At 38.4% G+C, this 13,745-nt stretch overlaps 1 protein-coding gene across 3 annotated transcripts in view; it reads left to right on the top strand.

Moving 5' to 3' along the window:
• The first annotated feature begins 1,776 nt into the window (after positions 1 to 1,776).
• The window catches only part of LOC131954397 (ATP-binding cassette sub-family A member 2), a 53,328-nt gene continuing 41,359 nt past the window's right edge, over positions 1,777 to 13,745 (top strand). Inside the window, exons 1-4 of one of the 3 annotated variants that reach the window (XM_059318030.1) lie at positions 1,777 to 1,917; positions 3,505 to 3,731; positions 12,979 to 13,072; positions 13,548 to 13,662. In XM_059318030.1, the coding sequence (XP_059174013.1) occupies positions 3,666 to 3,731; positions 12,979 to 13,072; positions 13,548 to 13,662 (275 nt within the window). In that variant the 5' untranslated portion in view covers positions 1,777 to 1,917; positions 3,505 to 3,665. Of the gene's footprint in view, positions 1,918 to 3,465; positions 3,732 to 12,978; positions 13,073 to 13,547; positions 13,663 to 13,745 lie in introns of all 3 variants that reach the window. The other 2 variants (XM_059318033.1, XM_059318031.1) reach the window with 2 other exon arrangements.

The following is a 13,745-nucleotide window of genomic DNA, read 5'->3' as shown; positions in this document are numbered from 1 at the left end:
CTAATCTGTTTTATCAGGTTTTTCATCATGAGATCTAATTACGGAGTAGCTGTGTAGGTGTGTGTGTGTCTGTGTGTAGATATGCCTGCATGTATACAGGTATATCTATTGGCCTATATATATATATATATATATATATATATATATGTGTGTGTGTGTGTGTGTGTGTATATTCATATACACACATATGTATATATGTATATAACTTTCACTTATAGGCTTAAAAATATATACATACAAATATATACATGTTTTGTAAATACATACACACACGCATATATATATATATATATATATATATATATATATATATATATATATATATATATATATATATATATATATATATATATATATATATATATATATATATTTATATATATATACATATACATATACACGTATATATAATTACATTACCGAATGTTGGAAAAGATGTGAACAAAGAATATAATGAAGCTTTAAACTTTAATGTACTACAAGTAAGCTAAAAAATAACAGCGGGGCATTATAGCTTCTGTTACTACTTTGAAATGGGTGTCCTTAGATTGGAAGGCTTAAAGGCGTAGGTACGTGACAACGTGGCACACAGTTCGGATGTTTTGTTTACATTCAGTGTGGTTCACCTGTTCTCTGTTCCGATTGGGCCGCCTAGATCTACTTGTTTGTCTCATTTTGATTAGACAAAATCGAAGGCCGTACCCACTTTTAAAATAAAAGTACTTTGGGAATAATGTGAGAAATGGTTACGTGCAGTGGCGTAGGCAGGGGGGGGTTAGGGGGTCATAAACCCCCCCCCCCCCATAGACCCCTCGGTATATATAAAAAGTATAAGGGGGGGTGCAAATCGAAAGTTTGAGGGGGGGGGGGTGCAAACCGAAAGTTTGAGGGGGGGTGCAAATCGAAAGTTTGAGGGGGGTGGGGGTGCAAATCGAAAGTTTGTCCCCGGGTAAAAATTGGACCCTCCCCCCTTGAGACGATCCTGGCTACGCCACTGGTGACGTGGAAAATGTGTCCGTAAGGCCACATAGTCACATATAGTCGCAAAAAGTCCGACCTCACTCAAATGACGTCACACGTCTGCCTCTTATGCAAATTTTGTCAATAAAAATATCGCTTATTATTATTTTAGGTTTAAAATTTTGACAAATGCAAGTCAAGATTAGGTAGCCTACTTTTATATAATTGTATTCCAATGTATTAAAGTGTTGTTAAAAAATGAAGTTTTTGTTACTGAAATAAACCTGTTATACTGTGTTAAACTATGAAATTAATTTATTTCTAGTCAGACTGACAAACACAGCTAGCTATAGGCTGCTTTTCGGAACTATAATAGTAATTTCTTTTGGACTTCAAAATATTACATGTATTTAGTAATTTAGCCTTCAGTATTGGCATATAATGTTGGCCCAAATATTAATATTAGTATTAGGCCTATAAAAAATAATTATAATATGGGCTGTATTGCCCCAGTGGGGTGTCTAATGTGGTGTGGGATCCCTACTGTTACAGGCATTATTTACAATTATATCTAATAAAGAACTACTTTAAAAGGAGCCCATGCAAAATATTTTTATTAACTATCGATATGAATATATTGCTGATTTGTTGATATACTTTTGTCCCGCATTTTGACATTCGTTTGGCACTGCGCTCGCAATCAGCTGAGAGGATAAATAAATATACCATGTGATCAATGCTCTATTTTTACACTGAACTATGCGACCAATGGTAGCATGCAGTGGGAGGTCACATGATGCGGAACACTGAAAGATATGACATCACTTAGTACAAAAATAACATCGTTGAAGAAAGGCGAATGGAAACAATAACATTCATAGAATAGGATAGACGTGTCGAATTCGAAAGTGTGTTGCAAGGTGCAGGCATTTGTGTAGTTTATAGCTAACCGTTCAGGTAGGCAACACACGACTAAAATAATGCCCTGCTATTTTCAGTGGAACATTATTAATGCTGAATAATTTATTATATTTATATTGATTAATAAATCTTGCTAGATCTAGATTTCGTTTTCTTTCTTACTTAAAAAAAATTACGGAGGCCTAAAAATTATTAAACAATTAATTCAATTTTAAACCCAAGCGATTGGATTCTAGTTTTGCAAAAGCTTTAGAATTAGAAATAAAAAGAAAACTAGGTCAATGGTTCACCAGGTGGTTGCTTGAAAATATTAAAGTATTTCATAAAATAGTGAAAAAGGTTAGGCCTGCCAATAATAAACGGCACGGTAGGTTGACATCTGAGATCAGGGTGCGCTACTGCTGTGTATCTTGAACTAGAATCTAGAATTTAGATTCTAGTTTTCTTATCTTATTTATACCTAAACAGGCCTACACACTAGCCTACATTAGTAGGTGACTAGGCTACCGAACTGCTACTGTTGTAGACGTAGTGTGGAGGTTTTAGTGTTAAATGTAATGTAAGCTAGTGATCTAGATCTAGATCTAGATTCTATCATTCTAGAATCTAGCTAGAGTAGAGAAGTCTGGAGCGCAACAGCTGGGCGTTGGATCTTCTGTGTAGATCTAGATCTAGATCTAGTCATTGGTCAAATAAAAATAATCTAACTTTCATCAATCAATCATTCAATGGTGGTAGAAAAACAGATGTTTACTTGATTGTGTTGAGTGTTGTAATATTACCGTTAATATTACACGCATTATTAGCCTGTTAGCTGTTACTAATCTAGAATCTAGATCTAGACTCTAGAAAGTCTAGATCTAGATCCTATTGATTTAGTTCTGTATCAAAGTCACCAACAGTGGATTTACTGATCTGTGATAATTTCTGCTAGTTAAGACTTAAGTACTTTAGGTCTTAGATCTAGATCTAGGTCCTAGATTCTAGTAGATCTACTTAAGAGTAAGAGAAGAGTGTAGTTTAGACTGTAAGTGTAGATTATAGGGCCTAGATTAACTAATGTAGTAATGTAGGCCTAACTATTTTAAATAATTTTAGATCTTTTATTCTTTAGACTTAAAAATAAAACTAAAATCTAGATTCTAAGATCTAGATTCTAGTTGTTGGGCCTAACTAAAAATAATTAGGCTTATTGACATTGACTCACTGAGTTATTTATTCATTTTATTGCTACCCACAATTTTAAAGTGAAATAAAAATTAATGTAGATCTAGATCTAGATCTAGATCTAGATCTAGATTTCCTCTAGATCTAGAACTAAAAGTTACTTTTTTTTAAAGCAGAAAGTGAAAGGCCCTTTTTTAATGATATAGGCCTAATTTAGGCCTAAATAATTTATATAGGCCTAAAGTCCTAAAGTCATAACCTTTTCTTTTTTTTAGTCTAGGTCTAGAGTCTAGAGTCTAGAAATCTAGATCTAATGACCTTCATTAAAATATTTGTACAGTATAAAATGTTAGATCTAATAAGTTAAACAGCCTAATCTAGATAATATTCTAATTTATTAATATTATTAATTTCAAGAGGGTATAAAAACTGTTAAAATTGTGTTCCTTACAATAGTTGATAGGCCTACATTTTTGGATATGAAGTCTGTTCTTGAACAGAAGATCGCTGTGATTCCAAATTTAAGACTTAAAATGTAACACCTGAGCTAACAGGAGAGTGTCCAGCAGCCAGGAGTATCAGGTTTTTACAGTTCTGAAAGGCCGTACGAAAACAAGATGGGATTTTTTCATCAGCTGAGGCTGCTCTTGTGGAAAAATTTCACCCTGAAAAAGAGAAGTCCGGTAAGTTTTTTTATTTTTATTTTTTTAAAATTGGGTTTATACAACTAAGCTACACGTTACCATGTAACTTATTTGTAAGTAAATGATGCATGCTGCTTGTAAATGATGTATGGGTTTATGTTATACAACAAAGTTACATAGTACACTATAACTTATGTGGATGTAAATGATGTATGCTACTTGTAAATGATGTATGGGTTTATATAACAAAGTTACAGTGTATGCTGCAACTTATATGGATGTAAATGACGTATACAGTCACAACAACTACTTAACTTATGTTTATGCTGTTGTTGGCTTCTAGAGAAAATTTGGGCTGCTGAAAAACATCCTAAGTTTGCAAGTTGGAATTATAAATTACTTCTTACAGATTTCATAATGTAATATATTATTTGTCACATAAATTACCTCTTACAGATTTTATAATACAACACATTCATTTGATACCCCTTTGTCTTACAATGTCTGTTTTTGTGGAGAGGCCTAGTGATGTGTTAATGTTGTGTTGATAGGCCTAGTGATGTGTTAATGTTGTGTTGATAGGCCTAGTGATGTGTTAATGTTGTGTTGATAGGCCTAGTGATGTGTTAATGTTGTGTTGATAGGCCTAGTGATGTGTTAATGTTGTGTTGATAGGCCTAGTGATGTGTTAATGTTGTGTTGATAGGCCTAGTGATGTGTTAATGTTGTGTTGATAGGCCTAGTGATGTGTTAATGTTGTGTTGATAGGCCTAGTGATGTGTTAATGTTATGTTGATAGGCCTAGTGATGTGTTAATGTTGTGTTGATAGGCCTAGTGATGTGTTAATGTTGTGTTGATAGGCCTAGTGATGTGTTAATGTTGTGTTGATAGGCCTAGTGATGTGTTAATTTTGTGTTGATAGGCCTAGTGATGTGTTAATGTTGTGTTGATAGGCCTAGTGATGTGTTAATTTTGTGTTGATAGGCCTAGTGATGTGTTAATGTTGTGTTGATTAACGAAGTGATGGTTTTTTTATGTTGATTCAGATAATTATGTGGTACTATTGTTAATTTGGATTCAGGTTTTCAGGTTGAGATATACTGTTGTTAAATGTTGATTCAGGTTGGGATGCACCATTGTTAATGTTGATTCAGGTGTGATGTACTGTTGTTAATGTTGATTCAGGTTGGGGTATACTTTTGTTGATGTTGATTCAGACTGTGGTTTGGTATTATAGTTTAAGCCTACCATGTAAACACACCTTCAGATTGCACAAGTGCAATGTCTGCTGTCCCATTATTATTTCTGCACTCTTGAGTGACTTACTGAATTTTAAACAAGAGCCTTCCCCCCCCCCCTCCACACCCACCCCCCACCCCACACAGAGTACTGGCTTGCTGCCATATAGGAGTAATTATTATTCTGGGAAGTTTCTTTCACACTAAGGGTGTATAGTCAAACACTGAGACAGCATGCAGTAGTACATGGTAGACATTGAGCACACCATAATTTTACAATGCAGGTAGAGCACACAGCTCACAATAAAAAAATGGAACAAGAACTAAAGAATTACACCTTACATTGATCCAATATCTGTTATAACAAGGGATATAGAACAACTTGCTAATGGGATATAGAACAACTTGCTAATGGGATATAGAACAAATTGCTAATGGGATATAGGACAACTTGCTAATGGGATATAGGACAACTTGCTAATGGATATAGAACAACTTGCTAATGGGATATAGAACAACTTGCTAATGGGATATAGAATAACTTGCTAATGGGATATAGAACAAATTGCTAATGGGATATAGGACAACTTGCTAATGGATATAGAACAAATTGTTAATGGGATATAGAACAAATTGCTAATGGGATATAGAACTAAAACAACTTGCTAATGGGATATAGAACTAGAACAACTTGCTAATGGGATATAGAACAACTTTCTAATGGGATATAAAACAAATTGCTAATGGGATATAGAACAAATTGCTAATGGGATATAGAACAAATTGCTAATGGGATATAGAACAACTTGCTAGTGGGATATAGAACAAATTGCTAATGGGATATAGAACAAATTGCTAATGGGATATAGAACAACTTGCTAATGGGATATAGATCAACTTGCTAATGGGATATAGAACAACTTGCTAATGGGATATAGAACTAGAACAACTTGCTAATGGGATATAGAACAAATTGCTAATGGGATATAGAACAACTTACTAATGGGATATAGAACAACTTGCTAATGGGATACAGAGGCGTAGCGACCCTTCCCGGCGCCCGGGGACATACTTTCAATTCGGCGCCCCCTTGGGAGCAAATTTTCGATTTGCACCCCCCCCCCCCCTCGAACTTTTCATTTGCACCCCCCCCTCAAACTTTCAGTTTGGCGCCCCCCCTAAGGTCGGCGCCCGGGGACATATGTCCCCCCCCCCCCGCCCCCCCTCTCGCTACGCTACTGATGGGATATAGAACAACTTGCTAATGGGATATAGAACAACTTGCTAATGGGAAATAGAACAACTTGCTAATGGGATATAGGACAACTTGCTAATGGGATATAGAACAACTTGCTAATGGGATATAGAACAACTTGCTAATGGGATATAGAACAAATTGCTAAGGGGATATAAAACAACTTGCTAATGGGATATAGAACAAATTGCTAATGGGATATAAAACAACTTGCTAATGGGATATAGAACAACTTGCTAATGGGATATAGAACAAATTGCTAATGGGATATAGAACAAATTGCTAATGGGATATAGAACAAATTGCTAATGGGATATAGAACAACTTGCTAGTGGGATATAGAACAAATTGCTAATGGGATATAGAACAAATTGCTAATGGGATATAAAACAACTTGCTAATGGGATATAAAACAACTTGCTAATGGGATATAGAACAACTTGCTAATGGGATATAGAACAACTTGCTAATGGGATATAGAACAAATTGCTAATGGGATATTGAACAAATTGCTAATGGGATATAGAACAAATAGCTAATGGGATATAGAACAACTTGCTAACAAAGTGCACCTAACATAACAGCTGAATGTAACCTTGCTTTGATACACAATTTAATATAAACAAATTACAATTCCTAGTTTGCTTTAATTAAGTCTGAATTTACCCCCCCCTCCTTTATGCAGTGTGAGTTTGTAAACCAAAACAAGTTTAATTAAAATGAATTAATTTGTACTTTAATTACCTCAAGGGTTTTCAGTGACAATTAATTTTCAGTGACAATTAAATTCGTCACTTAATCTGAGACATGGATAATTGTGGATTATCATAACTTTGTATAACCAGTGTACAAGGCTGCAGGCTAAATAATTTATTCTAATTTATGTAATGAACTACATGGTGGGGTTAGTGAGGATTCTTATTGTGAATTAATAACATGGTGGTGTTAGTGAGGATTCTCATTGTGAATCAATAACATGGTGGTGTTAGTGAGGATTCTCATTGTGAATCAATAACATGGTGGTGTTAGTGAGGATTCTCATTGTGAATCAATAACAGGGTCAACAATTCTGTGAAACAAAGACCTTGACCCCTAGCATATTTTAATGTAGTGATGTCAGTAAAACCACAGCTAGATGAGAAATATTAAAATACCACAATGTGAAGTACAGTTTGTTGGCTAGAAATAATGGTGAGATAACAGTGAAATAATCTATAACAAAACTTGTGTGATATCAGCCACTCCTAGATTTCTGGTGTAACAGTTTGATAAAGGGGTTTTACCACAAGCAAGTTATATTTAACAAAAAAAAAAAGGTTCAGCTGAGTTTAATACATGTAGTTATGGCAAAATGGTCTATGTGGCCTATTGCATATTGGTGGCACAATCTACACATAATTTTGTCAGTATGTGGCCTATTGCATATTGGTGGCACATCTAAACAAGTGTAAAATCTTATGTTTTCTTCATTATTTTCTTGACTTGATGCTGACCACCACCCCACCCACTCTTCTGTGTATCTGCTGTTTTAAGGTCAAACTATAACTTAAACCCATTTCTTTCAGAAAATTGCAGTGGTTTATTTACCTATTCTATCATACATATAATCATATTTTAGGAGTGTGGTGCACTACTCACACACACCATAACACCATGATCCACTACTCACACACACCATAACACCATGATCCACCACTCACACACACCATGCTCAACAACTCACACACACCACAACACCATGCATTACCACACAAACACACACACCCTAACACCATGCTCCACCACACACACCCTAACACCATGCTCCACCACTCACACACACCATCACGTCATGCTTCACTACGCACACACACACACACACACACACGCACACACACTAACTATAACATCATGCAATACCCCACACACCATAACACCATGCTCCACCACTCACACCATGATATTGATCCACTGCTCACACACACCATGATCCACCACTCACACACACCATGATCCACCACTCACACACACCATGCTCCACCACACACACACACCATGCTCCACCACTCACACAGACACCATGCTCCACCACTCACATACACACACCATGCTCCACCACTCACATACACACACCATGCTTCATCACTCACACACACCATGCTCCACCACTCACACACGCCATGCTCCACCACTCACACACACCATGCTCCACCACTCACATACACACACCATGCTTCATCACTCACACAAACACCATGCTCCACCACTCACACACACCATAACACCATGCATTAGCACTCACACACACCATAACACCATGCTCCATCCCTCACACAAACACCATGCTCCACCACACACACACCATACTCCACCACTCACACACACCATAACACCATGCATTAGCACTCACACACACCATGACACCATGCATTAGCATTCACACACACCATAACACCATGCTCCACCACTCACACACACACTATAAAACCATGCAATACCACACACACACCATGCTCCACCACACACACACACCATGCTCCACCACTCCCCCCACACACACTATAACACCATGCAATACCACACACACCATGCTCCACCACTCACACACACACCATGCTCCACCACTCACACACACCATGCTCCACCACTTACACACACCATGCTCCACCACTCACACACACCATGCTCCACCACTCACACACACCATGCTCCACCACTCACACACACCATGCTCCACCACTCACACACACCATGCTCCACCACTCACACACACACCATGCTCCACCACTCACACACACACACACAATGCTCCACCACTCACACACACCATAACACCATGCATTAGCACTCACACACACACCATGCTCCACCACTCACACACACTATGCTCCACACACACACACACCATGCTCCACCACTCACACACACCATGCTCCACCACTCACATACACACACCATGCTCCACCACTCACATACACACACCATGCTCCACCACTCACACACACCATGCTCCACCACTCACACACACCATGCTCCACCACTCACATACACACACCATGCTTCATCACTCACACAAACACCATGCTCCACCACTCACACACACACTATAAAACCATGCAATACCACACACACCATGCTCCACCACTCACACACACACCATGCTCCACCACTCACACACACCATGCTCCACCACTCACACACACCATGCTCCACCACTCACACACACCATGCTCCACCACTCACACACACACCATGCTCCACCACTCACACACACACACACAATGCTCCACCACTCACACACACCATGCTCCACCACTCACACACACCATGCTCCACCACTTACACACACACCATGCTCCACCACTCACACACACCATGCTCCACCACTCACACACACCATGCTCCACCACACACACACACACCATGCTCCACCACTCACACACACCATGCTCCACCACTCACACACACCATGCTCCACCACTCACACACACACCATGCTCCACCACTCACACACACACACAATGCTCCACCACTCACACACACCATAACACCATGCATTAGCACTCACACACACACAATGCTCCACCACTCACACACACCATGCTCCACCACTCACACACACCATAATACCATGCATTAGCACTCACACACACCATAACACCATACATTACCTCTAACATAACATACATTCAATACTGCAATAATATTTCAGTAAAAGCAACAATCTAAACATAAACATATATTAATTAATTAACCATATTTTTCTTTACAAAAAAATTGTCACACAAAAACAAGCAAATTCCTTGTTATTGATTAGATAATAAATGAACTCCAGGCATTGGTTGAAGGGGAGGGGATGAGTCAGTTGTTTGTTACAACCTGTTACCTGGTGTGGAGAAGTGTTGTTAGCATTGTTTACTGTAACAATGTGGGACTGCATGGTCTAGTGGTAGAGTGCTAGACTGCTAACCCAAAAGTCTCTGGTTTGAATATGGGTTCAAATATGTGGAACTTCCCTGAGTCCACTAAACTCTAATGGGTACTTAATTTTAATTCACGTTAGGGAAAGTAAAGTTAACTGACCACACTATCTCTTCATATGCCGAGGTCACAGAAACAGGTGAACTCTACTTCACTTGCCCCTATGGACTGTCAGGTCCAAAAAGGGAACTTAACTTACTTTACAGTATAATACCTAATATAACAATGGCATCTCTTGTTGCTCACAGTATAAATGATGTAAGATTGTCTAAAGAAAACACACAAAAAGTTGACTTGCCACACCTGGTTTTATAGGTGTGGAAATGTTTGATTGTTGACAGGTGTACAGGTAAACTTGAGGGGTTTACATCTCAGTGTCTTTAGGCAGGTTTCACATTTTGATGGTCAAACTCACACAAACACACACATACACATACACACACACATACATAAACACACACATCAACCCACACACCAACACACACACACATACCTGCTGGCCATTAAGCTAATTTAAGTGTTTAATTGCTGGTCAGATTTAATGAGCTTGTGTGATGTGAGAAATGTCAGTAGCATGTGTGACACTTCACTTAAACATACCATCTTCAATATAGGGTCACTTAATACCTTCAACATAGGGTCACTTACCACCTTCAACATAGCGTCACTTACCACCTTCAACATAGGGTCACTTACCACCTTCAACATAGGGTCACTTAACACCATAACCATAGGGTCACTTACCACCTTCAACATAGGGTCACTTAACACCATAACCATAGGGCCACTTACCACCTTCAACATAGGGTCACCACCTTCAACAAAGGGTCACCACCTTCAACATAAGGTCACTTACCACCTTCAACATAGGGTCACCACCTTCAACAAAGGGTCACCACCTTCAACATAAGGTCACTTACCACCTTCAACATAGGGTCACTTACTACCTTGAACAAAAGGTCACTTACTACTTTCAAAATAGGGTCACTTACTACCTTCAACATAGGGTCACTTACCACCTTCAACATATGGTCACTTACCACCTTCAACATAGGGTCACTTACCACCTTCAACATAGGGTCACCACCTTCAACATAAGGTCACCTACCACCTTCAACATAGAGTCACCTACCACCTTCAACATAGAGTGGGTCACCTACTACCTATTCAACATAGGGTCACCACCTTCAACATAGGGTCACCACCTTCAACAAAATGTCACCTACCACCTTCAACATAGAGTGGGTCACTTACCACCTTCAACATAAAGTGGGTCACTTACCACCTATTCAACATGAGGTTTCTTCACTTATAAAGTTTGACTATGATGAAATAATTCTGTAAAATAAACATCCCAAGCAATTGTACACACATAACAGCAAGCCTTTTTCTATTCTAAGAATTTTACACTAATTATATGTATCACTAGGTCAAAGGTTAATTGGTCAACCTAGCTTAGTTAATGCACTTTACAGCACATGTTTGTATCACATGGAAGTCATTCAGCTAATGCAGACCTCAGATCTCTAATTGGAGTCAACAGTTTTATCTGTGGTTTTTCTTTTTTTTTTAAAAGAGTTGCTGTTAAAATAAAAACCTCAAGTATATTTGTTTAATGGGTTGTGGTAAACTGAAATGTATATTTGAATTTTGTATACAGTTTTCTTCTCTACTAGCATTTAAAAGTTTAATTTTATTAATTTGTACAGGTATATATGGGGTAGGGAAGGCACCCTATGATTGGGTGAGGTTTGGGACCCTGCACCCCCCCCCCGTCCTGTGAGCACAATGGCACCTACGTTTGTTTTAAAGAGTGCCATACAATAGGGATAAAGTGGCACACACCATTCAATGATTAAACTAGGGGTTGTACCCAGTGCCCCTGCAGTAGTGTAACTGGTGGCCCCACAGAACAACCCATAATGCCCCTGACACCTGGGTGGTTGCGGAGGTGTGTTCTAACTATTACACAGTTTTAAAAAGCATGATTTAGTTTATAGATAACCTCTGAAATGGTTTTCACTAAAAATGAGACACTGTCTAAGAATATGCTATCTATTTTTATAATCTTCAATGGTGTTGTAGGGCTTGCACTATTTTTGTTTGTTAAATATGCACAATCCCTTAATGTGTGTGGTTGTTTGGTTGACTAGTAGGCTTACTTTACAGTGTGTGGTTTGTGGTAGACCAGTACCTTAAAATGTTGGTGTATGGTTGAGCAGCATGTGGTGTGTGGTTTGACCAGTGTGTGGTGTGTAGTTGACCAGCATGTGTTGTGTGGTTTGACCTGTGTGTCGCTTGTGGTTTGACCAGTGTGTGGTAAGTTGTTTGACCAGTGTGTGATGTGTGGTTTGAGTAGTGTGGGGTTTGACCACAGCATGTGGTTTGTGGTTTGACCATCATGTGGTGTGTGGTTTGACCAGCGTGTGGTGTGTTGTTTGACCAGTGTGTGATGTGTGGTTTGAGTAGTGTGTGGTTTGACCACAGCATGTGGTTTGTGGTTTGACCATCATGTGGTTTGTGGTTTGACCAGCGTGTGGTGTGTTGTTTGACCAGTGTGTGATGTGTGGTTTGAGTAGTGTGTGGTTTGACCACAGCATGTGGTTTGTGGTTTGACCATCATGTAGTGTGTGGTTTGACCATCATGTGGTGTGTTGTTTGACCATCATGTGGTGTGTGGTTTGACCATCTTGTGGTTTGATCATCGTGTGGTGTGTAGTTTGATCAGTGTGTGGTTTGACCATCATGTGGTGTGTGGTTTGACCACAGCGTGTGGTGTGTGGTTGACCATCGTGTGGTGTGTGGCTACATGGTGCCATGTTTTCTCCCCAGCTTGTCGTGGTCTTTGAGCTGTTCATCCCTCTGGTGCTGTTTGTGATCCTGCTTTTAATCAGGAAAAAACTCCCAGCCTCCAAAATGCCCATTGGTCAGTATTTGATACGTTGGCTTTTAAATCCTTTGACAAGTAAAAGCCAAAATGCCCATTGGTCAGTATTTGATACGTTGGCTTTAAATCCTTTGACAAGTAAAATCTGTCTAGATCATCCACACATACACTTTATTCAGCAGTTACAAATAAAAATTAACATTTTTTAGAAATAAAATATTTTTAAAGTTATAAACAATGGAAGCTTAAACAAGGTTCCAACTCTTATAAGCTCAATAAATGAAATTAAAACAATACAAATAATGTATTTAACAAGAAGAAAACACATTTTTTAAGGTTTTTATTAGATGTTTCAATAATTAAAGTGTTAACTGAAATCAATCAATGTTTCAGAATTTTTAAAATTAAAACCAATCAATGAGAAATAATGTGTTAATTAAAATCAATACATTTTAAATGAATTTTTAAATTGAAACCAAATAACGTTTTTTTTTCTGTGTTCTGTTTGCTTTAGCTTTGAACCACGCCCGAGCCCTACCCTCTACTGGCATGTTGTCCCTCATCCAGATGTTTTGTGAGGGGGAGGGAGAGATTGACCAACATGGCTTTCTCAATTTTTCCACTGAAAAGTAAGCGCCACATAATGCTCCACATAATGCTCCACATAATGCTCCACATAATGCTCCACATAATGCTCCACATAATGCTCCAC

This window comes from Physella acuta, unplaced genomic scaffold (assembly GCF_028476545.2).
Source record: "Physella acuta isolate Inbredline_101_S28 unplaced genomic scaffold, ASM2847654v3 ptg000995l, whole genome shotgun sequence".
Lineage (NCBI taxonomy): Eukaryota > Metazoa > Mollusca > Gastropoda > Physidae > Physella > Physella acuta.
The sequence above is the reverse complement of the archived record's forward strand: the minus strand, read 5'-3'. Positions and strand labels throughout refer to the sequence as shown.